The sequence below is a fragment of the Manis pentadactyla genome, chromosome X (assembly GCF_030020395.1).
Source record: "Manis pentadactyla isolate mManPen7 chromosome X, mManPen7.hap1, whole genome shotgun sequence".
Classification (NCBI taxonomy): domain Eukaryota; kingdom Metazoa; phylum Chordata; class Mammalia; order Pholidota; family Manidae; genus Manis; species Manis pentadactyla.
In genome coordinates this window covers 14,537,489-14,564,496 of record NC_080038.1, presented here as the reverse complement: position 1 = coordinate 14,564,496, position 27,008 = coordinate 14,537,489, and the positions used below count along the sequence as shown (strand labels likewise).

The window sequence follows — 27,008 nt, the reverse complement described above, 5'->3', positions numbered from 1 at the left end:
AACTCATTTCCTCCTGAAGTTTGCTACTAAACTGAAGTTAACATGAATGAATGAATATGAATGACAAACAAGCACAAACAGAATTGAACTTTTGCTCCAGCAGACCAGAAATTATCCTATAAAAAGTTTCCTCTTAGAATTGTGTTTATTCAATCCATCCACACCCCCAACTTGAATCCCATAAAACAGAAAATCAGGCTTGATGTTTGAAAGGCAGCAAAGTCGAAGTATGTCCACATTAAGTGGAGACGGTTGTCAAATAGCTGGGAAGTGAAGATAACTGTGAAATCTGTGTGATTTTAAGATTAGGATACACTTAAGTAAATCGTTCTAAGAACAAGGAGACAAAAAAGAAACCTTCAAGTTTTGGAGGCCTGGTTTTTATTCATATTTGTTTCTTCTCCCATTTGAATCACTGTTTGTCATAATTAGTTTAGTTTGTTTAAAAAGAGTCTTTTGCTGTGAAGAACCAGAGAACTCCTAGGAAACAGAACAATTAAGCTCTGGCTCCTATGCCATGAGCTCACACCCCTTAAGTCAACACTGTGTACTTCAAGTGCTGGAAGTGAGGAATCTATAAGGATCATCTTTGATCATGCATGAAAAACAGTCACAAAGTATACTCAGCTCTTTTCAGACATACGAGTAGGATTTCATGGGTTTAATCAGAGCAGGAAATATTTTTTTGGCTTTGAAAACATTTGATAAAATGCGTCAATACTTTATTTGAAACATTAATTAGAAATGACTTTATATCATCTACTTAGTCACTGAGGATGTGAACTGATGAATAACTATAAGTAAAGGGTGACAATAAATGGCAGGGAGTGCTCTATATGGGTGGTGGCTTGTGAGTTACTCTCATGACTCATTTTACATCTGATGTTCTTAATATCCTTACTAATGACTTGGAAAGGAAATACAATGACCCACTAATGAAAACTACATGTGATTTCTAGTGAGGAGGTGTTGCAAATCAAGTCAGACCTTATGGAAAGACATCAATAATGTGGAAAGTTAAGGCATCCATCCTTTCTAGTTATGTTGGTATATGTTATTTTCTTAACACTTAATTTTTTTCTGATTGTAAAAGAAATAACTGATTTGTAAAAACACTGCAAAGTAGAAAAATACAAAAGAAAGTTTGAAAAGCACTATAATTTAATCACCCGGGGGCAAACACTGTTGACATTTCTTGCATGTGTTTTATTTCAGTCTTTGTGCCATACATTTTTAACCAGTTGAGATCATAGCAAACACAATTTTTTTTACACACATACTTGTGTATCTTTACCACTTAGCGTTATATAAATTTTCCCACATCATCACAAATTTAGTAAACATCTCTTTAAAAGGCTGTGGCATGTTCAGTTTTAAGGCCCTAAATACCTAGCAGATCTGGGAGAACTGAAATCTGGTGGTTGCATTGACTCCTGTCAGCATCATGTTTAATCTTGCATACTGTAGCTGAGAACACAACACTGTGGAAAACACACAAATAAAAATAATATAGGAAAGCCGTTTTGGCTTGTGGGCTGCGTAGCAGTAGGCGTTCCGCAAAGGTTTGAATTTAATGTACTACCTGTAGGATCCAGACAGAATTCCGTTGTCCTGCCTTGCTGATACTGAAAGAAGCCTTTAAAAGCAGCCTTTGGCAGGAGGCCTGGCCGCTTCCAGGTAGAGGACTGTAAATTCAGCTTCTCACATCTAAGTGTCTGTCAGTAATTTCCACTGGAGGCTTTAGAAATCTGTACTGCATTAGTTTATGGTCTCATTTGGCCCCCGTTTCTTAACTGCTTTGGGAGGAGTATCTGGCCTAGTGATTGAGGATTTCTTCATCTATTATTGAATGGATGCCAAGCTTTGTAAAAGATGGCTCAGGGTGATTTTCTATGGTGGTGTGTTTGCTCCTGAGTATCAAAATTTTCGATAAAAGGCTTTCTGTTCTCTGACAACAGGCCATTTTTCCCAGACACACGCCTTGTTGTTTTGCCATCGTTAACAGTAGATAACAGTTTGGATGCAGCTAGAAGCAGTTGGCATGGGCCCGTACATGAGGGGCTTCTAGAACCATCTTCCGGCCACTCACTGTAGGGTGCCACATTAACCGAAGCTTTATTGACCCAAAAACTGTGGGTTGTCGGCTCTGGCTGTCGTTGTTTCTCCTATTTTCTCTGTTCTGTCTGCTTTTCCTCCCGGGCAATGACTATATGGTGATGGCTGTTGTTTTTCTTTCTTGTTCATTTATCAGAATTATCACTTTTCTCTGAGCTCATTTCTGCTGTTTGACTGTCTTGTAAAAGTTGCTTCATGCTCTCCAATCCCCAAGCAAAGGAACAAGGCAGTTGACCTGCCGTTTTGAAAAGTGGTTGTAATCAAAGCAGTCAGTCCTTGTAACTGGAGTCATAAAGAGGCCTTATGATGGTTGGGTTATTTATTCAGTGAAATTCAATGACAGTAATAATGGCTAAGTACTTTGTATACATTTTTTTCTATTTAGTCTTTCTAGAAAATCTATGAACTCCATTTCAGATAGGGAAACCGGTATAGAGAGGTTAAGTAATTTGCGTATCACGTAGCTGGTAGTTGTGTGCTCTTAGAAAGCTTTCCCACTTAATACTAATTCACTCTTACCACTAGGCACACAATTTGGGTTCACCCCTCACTGCTGAATGTGTCTTAGGAACTAGTACCTGGACTCCCCTGAGCTTAATTTGATCTCTCTGTGAGGGTCTTGAAGCACCTCGGGGTCATCTTTCTAAGTGTTCCGCTCTATGTGTAGAAGATGTAACCAACGTGTACCTGACTTAAGATATATTTAGGAAGTTCCTGTTTTGAATAAGCATGTGACGGGAACTTGTTCTTTCTAATAAACATAAAATATAAAGACAGTATCACTGAGTCTTTAACTTTTCATGGGTTTTCTCTTCCCTTCTTGTAAAATTGGGGAGCCCAGATGATTACAAAAGGGAATGCATGTTATTCTTGGGGAATCTATGGCACAGGTGATGCAAGTAAAGAATGAGTCCTACAGTATTAAAGCCAGAGCCATGTAGCATGAACCAGGTTTGGAGGTTGTCTTCCGGGCAGCGGCAGGATATCTTTCGCAGAGGTGGGAGGAGTGTTTCCCCGAAGGCTGAGGTGAGTTTCTGGACAAAGATAAGTTTGTTCTCTAACTCACCTTTGTTATACGCTGTTTGTACCCCTGATTATTTTGTGGTTGAATATGAAATGTTAGGATATCAAAGCCTCATGAGCAATTTTTTGCCATTCTAAGTCAACCTTCCTGTATGGAGAGACACCTGCAGGGAAAGAGGAGTGTGCCCTAAGCCTTTTTAAAAATTGTGATAAAATATGTATAACATAAAGTTGACCATGGTAGCCATTTTTAAGCATATAGTTCTGTGGCATTAAGTACATCCACATTGCTAGGCGACCGTCACCACTATCTATCTCCAGAACTCTTTTTATCTTGTAAAACGAAAACCCTGTTCCCCTTTAAACACTAACTCCCCATCCCCCCGCCCCCAGCCCTCGGTGCCCACAATGTACTTTCTGTCTCTACAATCGGACGACTCCACGTGCCCCAGAGAAATGGAATCACACAGTCCTTTTTGTGACTGGCTTTTTTCACTTAGCATAATGTCCTCAAGGTTCATCCATGCTGTAACATAAGTCAGCATTTCCTTCTTTGCTAAGGCTGGATAATATTCTATTTTACACCCTAGCCTTTTAAGTAGCACTTTTATTTGAAAACAAAACATCTCTCCAAGAAATACCTCTTTTCTGATTGTAATGATTTCATTTCCCTTCCATACTCTGAAGGACAGAGAAGCTTCTCTGGAAAATTCTTTTGGGGGAAGAAATCTCCCATTTTTGTCTCTAGCTTCAGACATTTTTGGAGACATATTTGACTAAACTGTTTACTTTAAATTTGTCAGATTAGAAAGATGCTTTTTCATATGTGTCAAGAGCTTCTGATGTATCTCTGTTTTTTAAAGAAATATTTTACTTCTCAAATGGAAGATTGATTGGTGTTTTAACAGTAAGTTGACTGTTCAAAACTATCAGAGGCCTACTTTTTTTCCCACTAAATGTCACCATGCCAGCGTCTGAACACTGAGAGGCACATCTACTGTGGTTCTTCACGCTGCGATAGATTCTCGCCTGGGCTTTCCTAAGCCCCCACAGCTAGCTCTGCTCTGTCAGGGTCTGAGCTTAATGTTGTTCTTGCACATCACTGGGGCTCAGCACCTATGTGAAATGCATATATGTACACTCAAGAACATAACAAGAATTTGGGTTTTTTCCATCTGTAATTCCAGTTCATTGTCACCAATTTATTCCTGTGGGGACTGTCAAGTGGGGAGAGGTGGGCAGTGTAAGTATTTTTTGAACCTCTCTTTTACCCTCTTAGTCTCACTCCCTCAGTTAGATTAGTGCGTCAGCCTCCCAGTTACCTCCTTGGCTTTTGCATGTCTTTTCCTTTTTTCTTCATTCCTCCTAATGCCATCGGATTATTTGTTCTTAAAGTCACAGATTTGATCATGCCACACCTCCCCTGACTACCAGCTGCCTTTAAGATAAAGCACCCAAAAAAAAAAAAAGATAAAGCACCAACTGTACCCTTGGCCCCAACTTACCTTGCTGGCCTCCTGGCCCAGGCAGCTCTCCCTCCCTCCACCCCGATCACAAACCCCCTCCAGTTCTGTGCTGCAAAGTCCCCATTCCCTGTACACAGTCTCAGCTTGGCTTCTGCTCTTCTTCAGCTAGAATACTCTTTCCACCATTCTCTACCTACCTAATTCCTCCTCATCCTTCAGAGTTTAACTCGAGCCTCATCATGGCTGTGAGGCTTATTTCTCCACATGGAATTGTTAATGGCTCCTTTTTTCTCTTCTATACACGTTTGTTATAGTGTTTATCCCTTTGCACTATGCTGCTTTGTTAACGAGTGTCTCTGCTGCTGAATTTTGAATTCATTCAAGATCCAGGACTCTGCCCATCTCATCTTTGTATACTCCACCTCCAGCATAGATCATGGTTCATGGTAGTTCCAGAAAAGAATGCTGAATGGATGAATGAAAGGAAGGAAGGAAAGAGAGTAGGAAGGGGGGAGGGCAGGCAAACCGCACTTGAGAGTATAAAGGAAAGCTGGTAAGACGTGGCTTTGCCTCCAGATATTTCGTATATGTAAAAACATCATGATCAAATGTGGGTTGCATGTCAGCAGAAAATGTTTCTCGAAGCTGCTTCAGTTAGCCAGCAGGCCTTTAGGTGAACCTCAAAGGTGAGATGGGATTCAAATATACTGGGGGAAGAGGTGACATCCCAGGTAAGGGAAATAGCCTGCACTCGTTGAATAAGTCAACGATTTTAGATCGGGAAAGGATCTTTATATGTTAACTGAATTCATACAGCTACTTTATAGGAAAATAAGGACTTGGTCCACACATGGACAGCAAGCTTCATGTGAAAGCACTGGATGAACAGAACTCAAACTGGCCCCATGATATTTACTCCTGCCATAGCTTCCATCTCTCTCCCTTACCCATACTCTTCTTAAATTTTCCAAATGCATCTAAAAGGAGGGTGTTGTTAATCAAAATATAAAACATCCTCTGGTAGAGGGAAGGTTTAAGCTCTCCTTTTATCTGTCATAATGGTGGAAAATGGTCTTTTAAAGTATAATGGCAAATTGTGTTTCGCCAGAGTGGTATACAAAATGGACACTGACTTTGGCTTGTGCTTCTTCTATGAATAAGATGCTCTTAGAACAAAATAGCATGCAGGCTTCTCTCTTGGGAACAGTGGGGGTAAAATATAAACAGTATTTTCATACCCTACCAGACATTTGGAGAGCAGCCTTCTCTGATTTTAATGTTGTCTGAATATACATTCTCCACCTCATCGAACACTGAAGTAGGTTTTGATTCGATCTTCAACACTGTGTTTCCTCGGCGTAAGTGGAAGCCCCTACAAAACATCAGAAAGTTACTTTGCTTTGACAAAGAAAAAAGCCTGCCTGTCCTGTGAATGTACTGTATGGTTCTTTCCATTTTTTTAGGGCATGGTCTCTAGAGGTATTCAAAATGTGAAAACTAAATGGTCAGATCCTGGCAGAAGTTAAAGTGCATGATACATGATAGAATTTAGTTCCAGTTCTCAGATACATCTCTCTGCTGATAACACAGAAATGCACACGTGTGTCTCAGAGGGAGGGAGAGAAAGTGTGTGTGTGTGTGTGTGTGTATGTGTGTGTAATGTACAAATATAAGACAGACTTCATTTTTACATGTTCAGTAGAATGATAAGATACTGAAGTTTTTAATGGACAGATCGAAAGAGTGAACCTGAAAGACCTAAATAAAGGAAGCATCTAAGATAGGATTAGGTGTTTTGTATTCAGAGAAAGTTTACTGTTAGTCCTAAGAGCACAAGAGAAAGATAACAGCTGTTGAGAGACAGGGCAAGTTGCAGCAATTGGAAGTAAACCCTCTAATTACTTCAGAGTCTGGGAATTTATATGAGCAGCCATTAAGGAGCAGTATATATTCGGAGTGCTTTGGAGCAGATATAGTAAGAGGTGATGGTGGAAGGTGATTTAAAATTGAGTCTTACAGGAGATCAAATGAAGCAGCTTGAATCAGGAAAATAGGATCCTTGTCTAGAAAACTATTGAAATAGTCCCCATGATAGTAACAAGGCTCTAGGCTGGGATCAAAGAGGGATGAATGAATCTGAAAGCAGGGCCTTGGTATTGTGTTCAGTATGGGAAGGTACACTAAGAGGGCCATCAAGGGTGGGTTCCAAGTCGTGAGTCTAGGAAACAGGGTGAGCCAAGAGAATTCAGGAAGCGGAGTAGTGATGTTCACCCAATTTTTCCATAGACTACTCATTCTTGTTATGTTTTAATAGGCATCACATGAAGTGTCACATGAGTTTGGAAAACACTGAGATACTGTTAAGGGTAAAGTTAAACAGTCACTACAGGACTTCTCAGAGCCTTTAATATACTATCAGGCAAGGAACAGATCAAGTATTCTGTGTTTCCCCATTTATCAGTTTGTGGGATTAGGTGTTACGGCGGTTGGTTGGTGGAATATCTTGGACACACACTTTGGAGAATGATTTCAGAACCAGAGAATGGATGATTATGAGCCCTCCAAGTGATGGTCTTTTGATCAGAATAGGTAGGAGCTGAGAGAATGTGAGCAGGCAGGCTAGGCTGAATATTTGGAAGTCATAGGCATAGAGATGTCCACCAGAAATGTGGCTGAGATTGGATTATTCTTTATGGTGACCAGTAATTAATGGGAGGTCAGAGCTGTGTATGTGGGAACGAGGCAGCAAGGCAGAGACCACAGAGATTAGGAAGACATCTTAGATAATGCTGTTGCCGGAGACCAGGCTGGAAAGAGCTGGTACACGACAGTGGTAGGGCAGTGGGGCTCCAAGAGGGCCTCCTGGTCTGATTTGTCAGGGAGGCCCTCTCCCCTCACTGACCTGTTGTGTTATGGTGGGATGCTAATGCTAGGGCAAAGGGTGTGTGGATGGCATTCCCAAGCTCCCTGCTCCATTCACCGAACACTTCCTGACCCTTCACTTTGTGGAGATGAGAGAATAATCAGCATCTAGGTCTTGCTCTCCAGAAGCACGCTATTCCTGAAGTGAAAGGGGGACAAAAGCAGTTAAGCTTCCAGGTGTATTACAGTCAACAACACAGCTTCTAAAGCAGCCATGACTCTGATGAAGTCTCTAACTCTGATTGAGCAAGGAGGTTTAAGGTAACTTGAGTTATCGCTGACTTCAGGACAACTAGGGGAATAAGTATTATATGAGTGTTATATGAAGTCTTAGGCCCGATTTCATAATCACAAGATGACTTTTTAAATTTCATTTTTTCTTTACAGTGAGTTTTTAATAGCAAGGTTTAAAAAAAGGCTGGGCGTGCCCCTTTGGAGATCTTGGAATTGACATAGTGGTCTGGGAGGTATTTCAAAGGTAACATCTGTCCCTAGAATGGAACTACAAATACATATTTTCTTTTACTGTGCATTTTATTTTCAGAACTTTGAGTTAGTTGTATTTCACTCTGGCATATCTTCTGTTGAGATCAGATATTTTAAGCTGGGCCAGCCAAAGGCGGGCAACCTGACAGTTGCTAATGTAAATTTGCCAGGAAGTAGAAAAGCCTTCCATTAGAAGCACACAGGCGCTCCATTGTAAGGACGGCCGGATGCTCCTTTGTGCTAGTTTTCTTCTGGCTCTGCTCTGAGCTGGCTCACAGGGCTTCTGTGCTGCTCCTACTGTTGCCTGCTGAGCACCAAGAAGACTTTTCATACTACCATCACTCATGGGTGTTTCTGAAAGGAGAGCAAAAATAAATATAAAAGTTTACAGTGAGTTTTTAATAGCAGTTTGTGTATCTTTCCGAGTTAGGGTGGTAAATGGAACCTGGAAGGTTGTGGATAAGGTCATGGATAGCTACTGTTTTGTCCCTCTTCCCATCACTGTCTCCTGTGGCCTCTATTTTTCCATACCCTGTACATGACCAGTCTGGGATAACCATGCTGAGTGTTTGGGCACCCCTCAACACACCACTCTGGAGAACCCGATGAATCACTGTTTTGGCATTCGCCAGCCTGCTCAGCATCTTCCTGCCTTCTCGTCTGCTTCCCCGCCTCATGTTGAGTGGGCAGTTAATAAGTCTGCACCGAACAGGAAGGGAAGGTGTGCCATCAGGTACTAGTGTAGTAACAGGGTGCCTTCAAAGGGCCATCCTTTATCTTGTATTTTACCGGCTGTTGGAAAAGTTGTCTCTTGGGTTGGGCTTTGTGTGAGCACTTGAGTAATGTCTATGAAGCTATCCACAGCTTCTCAGGAGGTCACCCTCTTCTAGAACAGCCATATGAAAGCCTGGTCTGCCAACCGGGGGCCTCACTAACTGCTAGACTGCAGGGAGCTCTCTCCCTCCCCTCCCACCCATCAAGCTTCCTTTGCCTTTGTGATTCCAGAGTTAAGTGTGGCATTCTTGGAGAGGAGGCTGTCAGACATGGGACTTAAACTTCCTTCTCCTTAGCGTTGTCTTATAATTAGAAATTTTTTTACACTCAAAGGAGTTTGCATCTGAATTAGAATAGAGTTGGAGGAGTGATTTTATACTTGATTTGAGTGGAATCCTGGTCTCACACTCCAGCAGTCGTAAAGAGAAACACATCTATTAGCTATTAGGGAACTGGATTCCACTGGACTCAAATCCAGCAATTGTCTTTCCTACAAGCATTAATTTTTTCATTTTGGCACAGAGAAGGAAAAACTTGCTCCACTAAGTGAAACCATCTGGGGGTTGTCTTTCCTGATGTTGTATTAGCACATCTTGTAGAGCTAGGAGTATATAGGATGCTCTTACTGTACACAAAACCCTGAAAACTTTATTGAGGACTTTTATCAAGAGAGCTACCAGGAGAAGGACTTCTGGTGTTAAATATTCAAAGGAATAAGGTTTTTAATTATTTATTTTTAAAAATCAGGTTTTAAGTGGAGATCAGGTTGTGGTAGGAGAGACAAAATTGACACCAGCCTGGTGATTACTGTGTGTTGGAGTAGATCGAGAGCAATAGTCTGTTTGTAGACTCCATACAGTCATCCATAGGTACATCCCCTTCCAGACAAGCAATGGCTTCTGAGCTGTGGGACAAGCAAACCAGAGTAACATTGGCACGGGTACTAGGAAGTCTTCAGCCACAGCACAGAAGAGAAGAGGAAACACTGGGCTGAGCTCTGGAGGGCAGCCTGAGGGTGCTCCTTCAGAAGAAAACGGGCCTGTTCGCAGATCTCTTAGGAGATGAAAGACCTGCGTCCTGAGCACTGCCAACACAGCCCCTAAGTGCGTGGCCAGTGCTTGTCCTGGGCAAGCCATCTTCCTCAGGGCACCCATGAGGGCAAGAACTCAGAACTCTGCTGGGGAAGCTGTGAGTGGAGATCTTGAATCCTCCTCTGCAGCCACTCCAAGCCCAACATCCTTCTTCACTGACTGCAAGGTGAATGGGAGACGTATGAGTAGGATTACCAATGTTTCTGTCCTCTTAGGCCTGCCTTGTAGCTGAACTTTGATTTTATATGACCCATGTGTGTACTGGAGCTAGACACTGCTTCTGTGAGGCATGCCCTTTGGAAATTGGGGTTCTATTCATTTCTAGCCCAACCAATGGACCAAAAATGTTTTTAGAGGTAGGGGGAAGCTGGAAGCTTGGTGGGGAAGCAATAATTCAATGCCCCTTATCTTCATTCTTGTGTTGAGAGGCGGGACATGGGACAGAGGTCCTTAAATGGGGTGTTAGGAAGGCGGGGCATCTGGGGTGGATGCCAGGGCAGAGGCGCTATAAAAGTTCTTAGAAAGCAGCAGGGGTTGCTAAATGTCCTTAGAGTGTGCAACAGTCCTCTATTATGTAGAAGCGTCCCACTGAGAATGCCAGGAAAGGGAGGCACCAAGGAGCATCAGGCTTGGCTCTTGAGGGTTGGTATGGTTGTGAGGACCTGCCCATTGGGCCTTTAAGGTAGTCTGAGCCCAGAGAGGCTAGATACAGTCTTCCATTTTTGGTTCAAAACCATCTTTCTGCCTGTTCATCCATCTGTCCATCTATTCAGGGTAATCTTTTGGTGACGGATCTCATTGCCACCTATGCTCCCCCCTTTTGTCCCTCAGTGAAATTGTCACATTGCCTGCTCTGGTGAACTCCAGTTCCTCTCTGACCTGAGTTGTTTAGTAGCAATGACAAGTTCTGATGTCAGCTGAGGATAGAGAAGGTAGGCGGCTTCTGGTGGAAGGAGAGAGAGAAGAGCGGAAGAAGACCACAAGAAAATGTTTTCTTATTGATCCAGGCCGGAGGATAGGCTCCCAAGTTGTTAATCCAAGAAAAGGTATTTGGTTAGCACTAATGGAACCCCTCCTCCATCCAGGTCTGGGGTCCGCAAAGTTGAGTGTGTATCAGAATCCCCTGGAGGGTGTGTCCAGACAGCGACTGCTGGGCACCATCCCCAGAGGCTCTGATTGAGACAGTCTGGGGTGGGGCCTGGGAAGTGGCTTTCCTCCCAGGTTTCCACGTGATGCCTGTGCCACTGGTCTGGAAACCATGCTTCTCTAGGTCTAGGTCCTAGCAGAGAGGAGAGAAATGCCTAAACTGTTTCCAGCTCTGGGACACCCGGAGGAGCAGGCTGAGAGGGGAGGAACCTGCCGTACGCTAGACCGTCAGTCACGGCCCATGGAGAAGAAGGAAGGGGTTAAGTCCCTCACCCCAGGGAGAGGAGCGCAGGAGCACCATCACCATCACCTCTGTTGCTTGGCTCCACCCAGAAAAAGCAACGGCGTAAGCTTTCCCTTCTCGTGTCTTTCTGTACAGAAATAAGCGTAGTTGACCAGTGGCCTTCCTTGATGTCTGTGAGCTTGGACAGAACTAGCTTTGGCAAACCAGGACATCACAGCTGATGGGCAGCACCTCCTTTTGTTACCAAGTAAGGGGAAGTTGTAAGAACATACAACCTGTGAAAGTTTCTCTAAAGGAAGGCAACTGGTTTAAAGCCCAAACCACTGGATGTCTCTTTTTTTGTTGTTTTTCAGGAACGGAAACAAAGTCAGGATTAGGGGTAGTGTTTACTGTTGTATTTCCCTGATTTCCTCTCTACTGTTAGTAGTAACTGAGGTATTAATTGTTTTTCTTTTATTTATCCTAATGTGTTAATGATAGTGATGCTTTATTCTGGTCCCCAAAAGAGAAAAACAAAGAGATGGATGGGGATGCTGTTCAAAGTATGAACAGGAACGCGAATGACACCTTGAGAGCATCTCTTTTTACTGTCACTTCATGATTTTTCAAGATAGAAATTCTAAGAACAGTTTTTATCAAATTTGACCTTATGGACACATAATAACAAGATTTTTTTCCTCCTCAGTGTTTTCTTGGAACCACAAAATATTAGTTTGACTACTTACGCAGCAGTTGAGGGGCAGCATAATATGTTGGGTTTCATTTTTTATCCAATTTAGAAAGCCCTGTGGCACTAAATAAAAATGTCACCGTGTAAAATGTAAAAGCTTTCTGTCACAAATGTTTTTAAAAATTCATGAAGGGCTGAGGATTTGATTTATCTTATCCCCTTTCTATGATTGATTCATATTTAATGGTAGTTTCAACATTTGAAGCAAGAGGAACTTTTTCAAATTAAAAACAGTGTTGAATCACTTTTATTTGAAGAAACATTCCACCTTGCCAGCTTTTGAATTATGCAGTTCATTCTTCTTCATGTGTTCAAAGGGCAGATATGTTTGGTTTTCCCAGTGGCTGGAATTCTCACTGGGGTGACCCATCATTGTTGGAGAGGCTGATTCACCAGCTATTTGGTTTCGACAGCTGTTTCCCTGGTCTCAATAGACATTTTCCTCAGACATTAATCATGACCACACAGGTGGGGTGGCCAAGGAGCAGAGTGGGAAAAAACCTCACCTTTGCAACCACTGTTTTGTTTGTTCTCTTGTACTTTGTTTTTGTCAGCTTGAGTGGCCGGTGACCTGTGTTTTTCAGGAACATCTTTGGTTGGAGACAATATCCAGTCTTTTCTCTGAATGGCTCATAAATAATGAATGGTAATAGAATTAGCTTTGAATGAAGGAAAGAAAATTAACTCAAAACAAACTCATCATGTTTTTTTGTAACTAGTAAATAGATGCCTGGGGTCTGCGGCACTGGCCTTTCTCAAAGCCCTGGAGGGTTGAAACGCTGGGGCTGGGAGGCTACATGCTCCTTGCTCCACCTCTGGGGCGATAGACCTGTCCCGCAGGACATGAGCCTGCTTGCTCATCATACCTTGTGGTATGAGTTTTGATACCCGGCACTTTGGATGGCTGGAAGGAGATGCAATAAGGCACAGTTGCCCTGAACACTCCAGCTTCTGCCCGTCCCTCCCCCAGCCCGTCCATCCATCTGTCCTTCTGCACCCCCCATCCCTTCATCCTTCCCTCCTTCTGTCTTTTTATTCCCTCCCTCTTGCTAGCATTCTCCCACTCTGCAGACACTTAAGAGCACCTCCTCTGGGCCGGGTGCGTCGCCTCCATAGGTTCAGTCAGCTTCTCATAAAATGAGGGAAAGTGTTCCCGTTTTCTCTGCTGAAAACAATCACCTTTTAATAAGAACATCAAGGAAGAATGGGAATAAAAGGTATGAGTATCTACAAGTATAAAGCCCTTTTTATCTGGTTTTCCTACTTCTCACTGAGGTTCAGGCCTATTGAAGAATGGTAGCCAATACAGAGCAGTGAAAAACCTTAAGTGTGCCATTTTTAGAACCAGTTGTGAGCATTTAGTTGTTATGATAGTGATTTTATTCCTTTGCTTAATGGAGAAAATCATCTTGATAAGTAAAATCATCTTTTTTCCCCCTCAGACTATTGGCAAGAAGTTACCTCCAACTACAGTAACTCCAGACGCATCAAAACCAGAAATGGACAGCAGGACGAAGGGTGAGTTTCCTTACTTCTCCATTTTAAGTTTGAAAGCAGTTCAGGGTTTTCCAATAATTCAAGTGCTTTTGAAAAATCCTTACATAATCTTAATGGCTTTTTTAAACACACCAAAAAAATGCACACAAGTGTGTTTCATTAGGTCCTTCCTACCAGTAGAATGGGCACAAGTTAGATACACAACAGTTAGGTGTTTTCCCCTTTATGGAATGTGGTTCTTTCCTGCCATATGCATCTTGCCCATGTGTAGAGCCAGGGCTCATCTGTATATACCCAGAGCACTTTGTATAGCTGGGGAGGCAGAAAGATTCTAGAGAACAGCAACTCAAGCAATTTAGGAATTCACAGGCCTCCATATCAGAGAGGGCTTATTTTTTAGCCTAACCACTCAGCCAGCACTACCGAACCTTGACTTCCTGCCAGCATCCTCAACATATCTCTGCTTGAATCCCTCTACATACAAATGCCTTCCTTCTATTGAGCCAGATACACTCTTCCTGTAATTTTTACCCATGAGTTTTGTCTCTGAGCCTGTATTAATATTGGCTCATTTTTCTTCTAATAGCCTTTTAAGTGTTTGAGGACACTGGTTTCCCCAAAACCTTCCCAAAGGTCAGTATTCTCAATTCTAGAGTTGCCAGATAAAATACAGGAGGCTCAGTTACATTTGAATTTCAGACAAACAATGAAGTTTTGGTTATAAGTATGTCTGTCCCTTGCAATATTTGGTGCTTATCTAAAATTGACTGTAATTGGGCATCTTATGTTTGTATTTGCTAAACCTGGCAGCACTCCAATTCCCTTAGTCATTCCTCCAATAACTGGGGTGTTCTGAGCAGGCTCTAGTCAGAAACAAGCACGTCAGTTCCTTTTAGAGCTTTACTTTTTTTTTTCAGCTTCCGATTTTGGTAGCTTCCAATTTCCTTGTGAGGATAATGTGGACAGACTGCTAATCTAATTTGGAAACCCAAAGATTGAGAGAAGATATGTTGTACATAAATAATTATGATTAATATAAGAACAAGCATAGATTTCTTCTTTTAATTGCAAAATAATATACCAGGAACTCCTTTTGCAGTGCAAAACAGGTAGGATTGCAAGCAAATAAGGGATACTGTCTCAGACATAAGAAAATGAATTTATGGGACTTGTGAAGCCAAAAATGGTAGTTTAGATAAACTCATGGATGGTGCAGCTGCAGATGCTAGAGGTCTGTCTTAACAGGTTTAAGGTTCAAATGAAGTCGGCATGCCTTCCATCGGTGAATGGTACAGCCAGACTCTGAATAATAGGCAGAAAGCCCACAAGTCTCATGCTCTAATCCAGTGGTTCTCAAGCTTGAGTGTACCCCAGAATCACCTGGAGAGCTGGGCCCTATTCCCTAGACTGCTGGAACCCACCTCCAGAATGTGAGTCACTGGGTCTGTGGTGGGGCCTGAACCTTTGCTTTTCTAACAGATTCCCAGGTGCTGCTGCCACTGGTAGTGTAGGCCCCACACTGTGAGAACCACTGTTCTGGGCTTACAAATGTTCCTGAGAAGACACTGGCCCTGCTTTTTGTTCATGCAGGTTGTAGGCTTATTTTGCTAAACCTACTTTGAGGCACTAAAATCTTCAAGATTCTTGAAGAGTCCTGAAATTTCCCTTCTCAAGAATTGAAAGTAAAACTGTTTCTGAATAGACTTCTCTTGTTGAACAGTCACCCATCCTTCCTTCCATTAAACTACTCATTCTGTAGTTACGGCTATTAACATGTTCAGAAATTATCACTGTTATTAAGAAAGTTGCTTAAACGCCTGGAGTGGGGAATGGGCAGAACCTTCATAAACCTGACTTGTGTTTACAGAGATAGTAATCTGAGAAGCAGATAATTTTCTTTTAATGGGAGTTTCAATAGAAGTAAAATAGAAATTCCCTGTAAACTGTTCAACTCTGACCAGAGTAAAGAGGACCTTGGGTGACTTGTGGGTTACTTTGGGGGAAGGCTGGGCAGGAGACACCTGAGTGTCACTTGTAAGGATAATGGGACAAACCAGGACAGTCTGCAAGGCGTCCTGAAGTGACTAATTCTCAAGTCTCAAGGACTGGCCTGAGGATAAGAGCATCTTCTTGATGCTTTCTTTTTGCCTTCTATAATGCCTGCAGGCAGAAAACTTGAATCTTTTTGGAAGGATTAGGTGGTGGTGATTCGGGGTGGGGGTTAGCTGTGTTTGAGAGCAGTGCTGGCCAGTAGAAACATTGTGTGAACCACATACACGATTTTACACTTTCTAGTAGTCACATTTAAAAATGAAAAAGAAACAGATGACCCTAATTTAAATATATTTTATTTAACTCAATCTATCCAAAATATCGTTTCAACATGTGACCCATATAAGATCATTAAATGAGATATTTTAATTCTTTCTTGAATACAAGTCTTCACAATCTGGTGTGTGTTTTATATGTATGGCACACTCAGAGTAGTCACATTTCAAGTGCTCAGTAGCCACATGAGTCTCCAGCCATCATATCAGTCAATGTAGTTTGAGAGTAATTCTGGGATCCAAGATGGGCTCCTGGGCCTGGATATTAACACAGCTCTGAAAGCTTAGCTCCCTCAAGCATGTGGGAGGGTCCCGGCTCTAGCCCAAGCCTGGTGCAATCCTACAAGTGTCTATTAACTATGTCCATCCACCTGGCTCATCCATCCACCTGAAATCATCACAGGGGGCTGGGCCGTTAGTGAAGAGTGGGTTTACGGAGGCTGGGTGGTGTGTTTTGGTGGAGAGTCAGGAAGCACAGGTTCTAGGAGCAGCTCTGCTCTTTGCTGACTGTGTGACATTGGGTAAATAATTTTATTCCTCTGGCCTTGCTCTTCATAGCCTGCATTGTCTGTGAAGTCAGAGGGCTGTCCTAGCGAGAACCCCCAAGGTTTCTCCTGGCATCTTCATCTCTGCTTCCATTCCAAAAGCTCTGTGATTCAGAGCAAAAGTTTTCTGCATTCCACGAATTGAGCAGGCAGATGGGAGAGACAAAAGGAAGACGGGAACAATTTGGTAGGAATGTGAGATGTCTTCAGACACAGGTGTAGCTATGCCTGTAAGTAGGGCAGGAAGGAGAATTCTCATTGTCAGGAAGCTTTGGAGGATATTTATGGACAGATGTTTCCATGGACCCAGAACTAGAATTTCTGCAGCTTCATGTTGCCCCTCACATACTCCTCAGCATTCATTGTAAAGACCAAGTTCTGGGATAATTGCTCTCCACGATTTCCCTGTGACACCGTATCCACTAAAAAGCCCCTCCGTTTGGATAATTTTGTTGCTTCCCGATGATGCACCCCCCATGTTGGGGGAGAAGGACACAGAGTGCTGACCAACTATTAGACACGCCCCTGAGCTTGGGGGCCGCACAGCCTGCTTCCTTCTGGTTGGAAGACAGACCCCTAACAAAAATTGCCCAGCCGTTCAGAGGAGAGAAGCCCCTTGTCACATAGCTCTTCTTAACAAGCTGAAATGCAAGCTCCCATCAGGATGGAGAGTTATGATGTTTCCAAAAATGTTCATGGGGGTCGTTATTTTCTGGGTGAAAGTAAAATTCAGCTGATCAGGATTTATTAACCATGAACGTCATCTCCCCTCCCACAAGAAAGCTTTTATGATATTGAAATTCATCTGAAATGCCTGCTGGGGAGCAGATTGCCATAATTTTCATAACAAGAGGGAAACTGTCTAAATATTCATCAATGAAGTGCCCTGAGGTTCCTCCAGCTCGCCACATCTGGAGTTTTCCTCCTATTTCTATAATTGATGCAGATTTGTGGCCTCGGTGGGATAGAAAAATAGCCTGGAGAAAGGGCTGTTTAGCATCTTCCTGAGTAAACAGTTCCATCTTAGAGATTCAGAGGACCAGTTAAGCAGGTGGGTTAGGAAAAAATAATCCTTCACAAAATTTGTACAAAGGCAGGTCAGGCTTCTTAATAAATGATGGCTGTGTGGCAGAGGCTGACCGTTTCCTGGTCACTTCATCACTGGACGCCTGTACCACCTTTCTGGTCCCTTTGTTCATTGGCTTGCTTCTTAGGAATTGTCTCCCATAATGATGACACATGGTGCCTTGTGGCTGTCACTGGTCCCTTAAGGTGGTGGCTGCGTTTTGTACTTGGTATCCCTACCATGCAGCCCAGAAGAGTGCCATGGACTCAGTGGGCACATAACAAATGGGGAAATATAAGTGATTTACAATTTACTAGATCTATATTGGACAATCTCTTCAAAGCAGGATAGTAGACACTGGTCCCCTTTCTCAAGTTCACAGTCACCAGGAAGAAAAGGACACATTTGTTCACAGAAGACCCTCCGGCGTATTTCAGGTTTCTGAAGAGTTAGCAGTAGTTGCTGTGTTCCGTGGGGCTTGACAGACCCTTTATTCTTTCTAGCCGCTGCTCCAAACCAATCAGCCTGGGAGCACCAGCGCAAACCAGGCCTGTGTGACAGTCGGGTTTACTGCCTCAGTGCGCAGGAGGACCTGGGGAGCATCGTACCGAGCAAAAGAAAAAAGTCATTGCAGATTTGGAGGAGGTGGGGGATGAAGGGAAATTGAAATGAAGCACTGGTTTGATAGGCCTAAAGTAAAGCAGGCCTGCGTGGAAAGAGGTCAGTGTCAGGTCTGGACTGCGAGGTGCACCCGGGTCCTGTTTCTTGGGGAACCATCAAGTGAAGATAGATTTGCAGTGCTGAGTCCAGAAGCCCCGGCATGAGGCTCCGCTCTTGTGTGGAGCATCGAGGCTGCCTTTCTGTGTCACAGTGACTTAGTTCCTTCAGCCAAGAGTGGAACATTTCATTCTTACTGATACGATTTTTTTTTTAAGTTTCTGATAGTCTGTGGTTTTAGAGGACAGACTTGCTAGGGGAGCAGGTAAGCAGTAGTGTCTCAGAGAAGGGGGGTTGTTAGGACCCTTTCCAGCTGCATGTGCGCTTGAGAAAATGGCTGTTTCCTGTTCACTTTGCAGCTCGCTGGATCTAAGTTTGTTACCCCGGCCTGAGGAACGGCTGGCAGATTTTTACTTTCTCGGTCTGAGCTAATTTTTGCTTTCTTGCCATATATTTAAACAGGACAAAAAAAGGTCAACTCCCTTACGTGAGTTTTTTCCCCCAGCTTTACCTGGGAGCTCGTTCATCCCGTTTTTCCAGGATAGACGTTTTTGCTCATTTACCTTTCCCAAAACTCACTTATTCGTGGGCCTGGGAATTGGGGCACATCCAGTTTAGAGCATGTTTCCAACTCAGCACTTTAGTGCCTCCCACACGTGGTGTGTGCACAAGTTGGGCATGGGGTCCTGGGTCCCCCGTCTTCCTTGGAGGCAAGGGCTCTCAGCACAAGCCTTGGTCTGGACTCAGAGCGCTGCTCTTCCTGCCAGGTGCCCAGCCTATCGGTGCTGCTGAAGACCTGGATTTCAAGTACAGTCCTCTTGAGGAAGAAAGCTAACTCCCTTTGTGTTATCCTGCTGGGTTTTGTTTCTCCCCAAAAGTCAGAGCTTCTCATCTGAGCGGGAAGAAAGTGCTGCTGAGAGGCACTGTGATCTCCTCCACGCTAGAGAACAGAAAGGCTTTGCTTGTCAGATTTCTTCTTTTTTAAAAAAAGTTCTCTTTTGCAAGTGAGAGAATAAAAGGTATCACAGTGCATGGTTGTGAGATCATTTTCAAGTCAAATTCCCAGCAGCACTCATCACCAGACGTGGGCATTGTCACTGGGGGGCACAGTTGGCTTTTCCATGAAGGCAGCCAGTGGACGGGAGCTGACAGCAGAGTGCCCTGCGCATTGCGTTGCATTTCCCTCTCTGGATTCAGGTGTAGACCAGCGTGGCACAGTTAACATCTGGACCAGATCACTCTTTACTGTGGAGACTGTTCTGTGTCCATTATAGGATGTTTGGCAGCATCTCTGGCCTCCACCCACTTGATGCCAAGAACACTACCTCCTCCCCCAAGTTGTGACAGCCACACATGACTCCAGGCCTTGACAGTGCCCCTCGGGAGCAAACTCGCCACAGTTGCTCACCGCTGGCGGAGATGTTAGTAAGCTCCATGAGGGCAGCGCTGCCTCTCTGTGGCTGGGCACACAGTGGACACTCAGTTAATATTTATCGAACAAATGACACACCTAGTATTCATTCCACCCCTCTCCACTAGCCCTGGACCCTCAGACTTGGACCCAGGCCGGGATTTCTGTCATACAGCACACCCAACCCCAGCACCACCACCACCCTGGGCTACCCTCCAGGGTCGCACAGTTGTTTTGCCCCTTTCTGGTATTGGAACTCTGCTAATGCCCACGGCTGGATCAGTGGCTTTCATGGTGTGTTCCACGGAGCAGCAGCATCCGAATCACCTGGGGAGTCAGAAACCTTGGGGGTTCTGTTTTCACAAGGCCTCCACCTGGTGCTCATGTCCACTCAGGCGTGCAAACCACTGACCTAGGCTAATGTTGCTTAAGCTTGCCCGCTAACTAGAACTGCCAGGGTGCTTGTGGATTCCTGGTCCCACTTCAGACCTCTTGATTGGCATCTCCAGGGAAGGGGTCTGAAAAGGTATAAGAAGGAACAGGTACCCCACGTCATTCTTGTCATCAGCAATGGTTGGGAACCCTCCACCCTGCCGCCCAGTCCTACTCCTCTGGTGAAAGTCTGAGAACATCTTACAGAGCCCAGTGCCATTTGACTCATCCAAGAAGCGACCCTGAGTCTCTCCTTTGGGAAATGCTCTCTTCATTTCTGATAGTCTGATGCTTTAAGCAGAAGGCCTCACTCTCTTCCTCCTTGCAAGCTGTCAAGAGCCCTGTGTATACGTGTCTCATTTCCTCTCCTTGGGAACCAGATACTGGTCTTACTTAACTTAGTCTCTTTCCCCCAGAACATGGTAGAAGGTGACACCCTTATTGTAATTCCAAAATATAAGAAACCAGAACACTGAAAGGTTTTACCACTTGTTGGGTGATAAAAACCAGTCCTGGACTAACATGCACTTGTGAATAGTCTTTATTTATCCTAGTTGGGGTGATGAATTATCCATTTGCTACAAAATTTAATGTATTTGATGGTTGGGTGCAGTCCCACACTCCAGCTGAGAATGTTATATATTATCTGATATGTGTAATATGTTTCCTTTCTAAAATCTGAAAAATTCTGTCCCCAGGGCTTCTGGATAAGGGATTATGAACCAGTAGTGTCTCAGATATTTGTCATTCTAATGAAAGAATTTCAGATTTTGATGTTGGTGAAAGTAGACACCACTGAGCTAGATACCTTTGTTCTGGTATCCCAAAGGAGAAGTTCTAGGCATGACCTGCTATCTGCTAAAAGTTCTGGAAGGCTCTTCTTCCCAGACTCTGTGACATGTGGACTTTTGATCTTCACGTCCTAAAATTGAGCCCAGACAATCATCCTGGATTTAATGTCATTTCCTTGGCATGTGTGTATATGTTCTGCTTGCTGATATGTTTATTCTATTTTTTTCTGCTTTTATTTTTTCTTTAAGCTGAGGGTTACAGTTGGTTAAAGTATTTTTTTAAAGTTGTTTTGTTTTTTTATATGACTGGGTTATAAAACCGGAGGAAGGGAGTCATGGGATGTGGGCATGTGCGTTCAGTTCCTTAAACAGTCTGTTTTTAATCTGATGTAAATTTCTAGAAGTTTAGAGATTAAAATGATGTAGGGTGTTTTATTTTGGTGGGAGGGAAATGTGGATGATAACTGGACCTCTTGGTATTTTAATAGAAGAAGTTTCTTAAAATTGGAATACCAATCATTAACTAGTCCAGGGAATTCTGGAGCTAGGCAAGGGTGTCAGGGTCCTTGAATCTTCTGATATTATACACATTTTCTCTGTATCTTTGAATGTGTCTATGTTTTTTTTTCTTCTTTTTATCTGGAACGATTCATTGCTTTTTATCAGATTCTTAAAGGACTATAAGACAAAAAAGCGTAACTGACTTAAGGTTTCAGTCTTCTGCTAATTCATTAGTAATTCTTAAGTCTTTCTAGAGAAAAAAATAGAGACAAAAATCTCGCTCACTGGATAAATTCTGCCTTTATTTCTTGATGTGCATATGTGTATTCTTTCCTAATTGATCTCAGACTAATTAAATCCATCTACTTGATGAATAGATGGAAAATGTCTGCCTCCAAAAATTAATTTCATTCCCTTCCTCTTCATCTCTGTCTGCTACTCATTTAAAATTTATAATCTTTCCACATCCAAGAAAGATCTGTATTCTTCTTTCAAGACATAGCGGATGCCTCCTCTTGTGAACTCTCTCCTGAATGTAATCTTGTCTTTCTCTGAAATACCACAGCAAGATTCTGTCATAGTGAGTTTATGCTTATTTGTGTGTTTGTCTTTTCTTCTTATCATCCTTCTCACCTTGCCTTTCTCAGTCATTAGCTTGTCACTAATGGGAGCAAGTGGTTGGACTAACTTGTATGTCACAGGTCCTGACAATATCTTTTTCGTGGTGGTGACTCAGTAAATGTTTGAATTAAAGTAAAGAACATCTTCCTTCCATATACTATAACATTAAAGTTATAGTCCGAGTTAATATGCTTTTTTACATATACATTATTTGTTGAGTATCTTAAAACCATTGGTACATCCAAACCGACATAATGTTTTTATGTTCCAGCACTGCTGAATTAGGGCCCAAATGCCTCAGAAGTAAAAACAAATTGTTATTTTCAAATACATCATAATCACTTAAAACGTGAGGCTAATGGTTGCCATGTTTGGTCAGGAGAGAGTTGAGCTGCAGTGCCTGTGACAAGAGCTGAAGTACGTCAGAGCTGGCGGGAACTTAGGTGTAGCCCAGTGTGCTCCTTGGAATCGCTGGAGTTTCACTGAACTGGGACCTGGGTGGGACGTGGGCCAGCCCCTCTCTCTAACCAGAACAGCTCTGTTTTCAGTTGTTTTATGGTGGACTTTCAGAATAAGTTTAAATCAGCTAAACATGTTCTGCTGAACTTAGTCAAACTCTCTTCTTACCCCATCTTGGCTGGCCTCCCATTTTATACCTGAGGACACTGAGGCCCAGAGCTGTAGCATAATGGCTTCAGGCTATGTGCTTGGGACAACCTGCCTGGGACCAAACCTAATCTTGATTGTCCCGACTCCTGGCCTAGAATCCTGTCCTCCTACTTGGCGGTCCCTCGCATTTTCCTCCACTTTATAGGTATCAGTAAGAAATCAAGAAACACTGAATGGTAGCTGTGTCAAGTTCTGGGGATGCAAAGAGGGACCAGACATAATGCAGGAACCTGCTTCATGGGAAGTGGTTGTTGACAGTAGCCGCTGGCACCAGTATCTTCTCCCTTTATCTAAAATTAGTAGTTTCTAGATAATTCTGTATCTAATGCCTCACACATAAAACAGCAAAACCATGTGGTGGAAGCATTCTAAAACTGGGTTATGGTGCTAGTCATACCACGTATAAATGTCTTAAACCCTTCAAACTGTATAATTAAAATGAGTGAATTTTATGGTATGTAGATTATATATAATTAAAGCTGTTTTTTTATTTTTTAAAAAGGCAGGGGACACCTGCCCTCCTAAGCTTATAGGGAAACTGGGCATAAAACAAAATGGCCCTGTGAAACATTTTAAAGGCATGCTAGTAATTTCTTGTAAATGGCTTCTCCCTATATTGGTTACAAGTCAATTTCCCAGTCATTTATTAACACCCTACTATGGGCCAGGCCCGGAGGTAGCAAGGGAAGAGTCAGGGGAAAGGGAATGATGAAGATGCATAGGAAGAGGCTTCTTGTAGGAGACAGGTTATAGTCAAGCATATCAGAGGAGGTACTGTCCTCTTTCTTCTACCAAGTTCCTTCATGTCAAGGTGCCTTCTGCTTTGAGTGTTAAATACCTGCCTGATCACAAAGTAGTGGTAAGCAGTAGTATTTTATTAAGTCACGGGTGACGAGATCTAGAGATAGGCCCCCGCAAGTTGGTTAATTCAACAGACATCTTAACAGTGTCTGGGCTCAGCGTCACCTCCTGTGTGATTTTCCTTGGCTTTCCTCTTACAATTGAGATATGACAGCAATAGTGCCAAACATTGCCTTGTCTTCCAACAAGGATGAAACAATGTGAAAAGCAGAAAGGCAGGGGCAACTATTTTCCTCAGGTCTCATTTTTAATCAGGAAACAAAATCTAAAAGCCCTGCCCCTGCCACCAGATTTCTTCTCACATCTCATTATCTGGAAGTAGATCACATGCTCACCCCTAAATCAATCACTGACAAAGGGGAGTGAGATTAATAGTCTTTGCCTAGACATATTTTACTCATCTCTAGGACTGTGGGAGCGTTGCCTGGTCCTGAATATAGTGCCTGAAGGATTTTGTGAACCGGGAAGGGGATGGGGAATGGCTGCTGGGAAGTTAAACAACACGGTCTGCCATAGTTAATTAATTTTTTCTCATGGAAAGGAATAGAAACATGACTTGTCCCTTTTCTTTGTTGGCCACAGGTGTCTTAACTTCCTTATAAAATGTCTCCATCATTTTGATCCAATGAGTTACTCTTAAAACCAGGACTCTGCAGGGTATCTTCCGTAACACAGTATTTGTTTCAGTGTTGCTCTAAGTTTTGAGGTTGGGTAGTCATATTTCACTAGATAGAATAGTCAAAAGGAAAACTGGTAAGGAGTTGTTATTATCCAATTTAAAGATGCTTAACTTTTTCCCTCCTCTTAGAGTATTTGGCCGATTCAGAAATTGGGAGGTTGCTATTACTAAGTAAAGAGAGATGGATGTTGGTAACTATGTGGATGCAGGAATCTTTAGGCAGATTGGTACTGATGGGATTTAGAACTAGTGCCCCTCAGCATGGGTTAATGAGCAAAAGGCATCAGGGGCCCAGAGTGCCTAAGACGGAAGGTTTCCAGCACCAGAACAGGGGATGTAACTGATATCTTCAAGCCATTGGGCAGAAAGCAAAAACATCTGTACAGAAACAGAGTGAATGCCTCTCTTTGCCTCTCCTTTCTTCTTCTTCTGCTCCTCGCTCCCCGAGTCATATCTACACTGATCCTAGACCAGAGTGTGTCTGTATTGCAGATTTTGCATGGCTTCTGTTTTATATGTCACTCTTTGATTGATGTGATATTAACCATGATCTTTTAAAAATCTCACATTTCAGTGATAAAAACTGTACTAGAGACAATATAATTGACATCTATATACATAGCTCTGGGTTATAATCTGTCTGCAGGAACTGGCCTAGTCCTGGGGAAAGATCTCAGGCCATTCAAAGCCATTAGGTTTGTTGACTCTGATGCAGAATAACAAGTGCCTTTCCCGACAAATACTCATTTACTTGCATTTTTCTTTCCGCCTTCTGTCCTGAGTGTCAAACCCCAGTTTTCCAAGTCTTAATTTCCCAAATACCTTACAAATGTTTCCACTGTCTTCTAAACCAGTGCCTTTCTGTAAACAGAGAAGATTTACTTTCAAAGGCACATAATTCAGGTCATACTTACCTGCTGTGGAGTGACCTTAGTGTTTCCCTGTGTTTGGCCAGGACTGGTGCATGCCTTTGCTGATGAACAGCCCCATCTCTGAGTAGGCAGGTTCCCACAAAGAGGCCATGGGACATATTTGAACAAGTTCACCCCAACACACACACATGTGTATAAAGAATATTTGGTCAGTATTGGCTTTTGTGGTTGACACGTGTTCACATATAAATACATCTACATCTGTCCCTTAAGATGTACCATAATGGAGTCTTTTTCATTGCTTTGAGTACCATGTTAGCTTTGTGACATATATAAAACCCTGATTCTGATTTAGTGATGGAAGACAGTGAGGGCAAAATTTAGGCTTTTTGCTCTTTGTAGATTACGTCTGCTTATCTGTGCACCCAGTGATATATAAGATAGTATATAAAATAGATTATATAAAATACACATATCTATTTTCCTGAGACCAAGGAAACCTTTTTGCTTTTATGCCTGAGAGAAACTAGTCAATGGCATTTCATGACATCACATGATTTGTGAGGGGAAAGAATGAAGAGAATAAATATGCATGAGCCCCAATGAGCCATCTGAGGTAGTTTTCAGAGGGTGACCCTTTATGCGGTAGTTCTGTCCTTTTGATCAAGTGTGCTTCTGCCTGAAGTTAGTGTGATAGAGAACGTCTTCTCCTGAGCCAGCTCATTAGATGAAGCATTTTAAAGCTTGTGTTTTGTTTTCTTCTTACAGCCAAGGATTACTGCAAAGTAATATTTCCATATGAGGCGCAAAATGATGATGAATTGACAATCAAAGAAGGAGATATAGTCACTCTCATCAATAAGGTAAAAAAAGGTTCCCTCCTGCCTTCTAAACTGTGGACCGACTTGAGGTGTTGACTGGACAGTGCAAGCTTTTGTTTTTAGCCTTGAAACACTTGATTTTCATGGTCTTGAACTCCTGAGGTAGAATCTTGCATCTTTCCTCTTGATCAGGCTAAGCCTGATGTAACCCAGTGAATGAATGGACTTGAAAATTGAGTAGAATTCTGTTTTCCTTGGAGCCAGCTGTAGATTCAGTTGGCCCTACAGAAAACGTCTGTCCCAGGACAGCTAACCTGGAAGGCAAGTGGCTTGGCCAGAGAGCCTGCCCTCTGTAGCCCTGGCTGCAAAGCTCTGTCATGAGGTATCCAAGGAGGGCCTTTAAAAAGGAAGGTCATGCCTCAGATGCACAAGATGCTTAAAGGATGTTTACTGTTTGAGTCAAAGACAGGTAGCGTGCCTGAGAGAATTTTGCCTATCTTATTTGGCCTAAGAAGGTCAGCTGATTCTACTATCATTACAGGCAGAGTCCTGTAAACATGGGAGAGCTATAAAATCTGTGAAGTGATGTAACCTAACAGGGCCTGGAGCATGTACTGCTTATGCTTTCATGCAATGGGACTCACCAAGTAGGTGGATGAAAGGTGTGTTATTAAGGGATTCCTAGAATATATGGCCTTTTCTCTGAGGTACAGGGTTTTTATGATGGTTCAGAATGATGAAAAGTCAAAGTCTAAGATGTGTAAAGTGGTTTTATTCTCGTATCCAGGCAAGTGGTAGGGAACGCGCCCATTCCGTATCACAAGTGTGGCTGGGGGACTCAAGGCTGCCCGTGCTGGTGAAGGGCTGGAAAGACTTGGCAGGTGGAGGGTGCAGGGGAAAGGGAGAGAGAACAGGGTTAGGATAGGAGGTAAAACCTGGGTCCCAATAGCTCTGGCCATTACTGAGAGGGAGGGGACCACGGTGTTGCCTGCCCCCCATCCCTTGCCCCCAGGTGTGTCCCTAAAGTGAGGGGTAGGATTTATCTATAATGAAGGATAGTTACCTTTATGAAATAGCTGTGGAGGTTATGTGTTTTAAGAGCCTGAGCCAAAGATACTGAGCAATTAATAACCCCAGAGGTTAAGTCACTCACCAAAGGTCAAATTCATTTAGGGAGAGGGCTGGCCTTTTTACCTGCGTG

General features: G+C 43.0%; 1 protein-coding gene across 8 annotated transcripts in view; it reads left to right on the top strand.

The window, feature by feature from the left end:
* Positions 1–27,008, top strand: part of SH3KBP1 (SH3 domain containing kinase binding protein 1) — a 315,550-nt gene that overhangs the window by 208,857 nt on the left and 79,685 nt on the right. For all 8 annotated transcript variants that reach the window (XM_036912856.2, XM_036912854.2, XM_036912855.2 and 5 more), the window contains 2 exons: positions 13,440–13,515; positions 25,755–25,849. In XM_036912856.2, the coding sequence (XP_036768751.2) occupies positions 13,440–13,515; positions 25,755–25,849 (171 nt within the window). The remainder of the gene's footprint in view (positions 1–13,439; positions 13,516–25,754; positions 25,850–27,008) is intronic.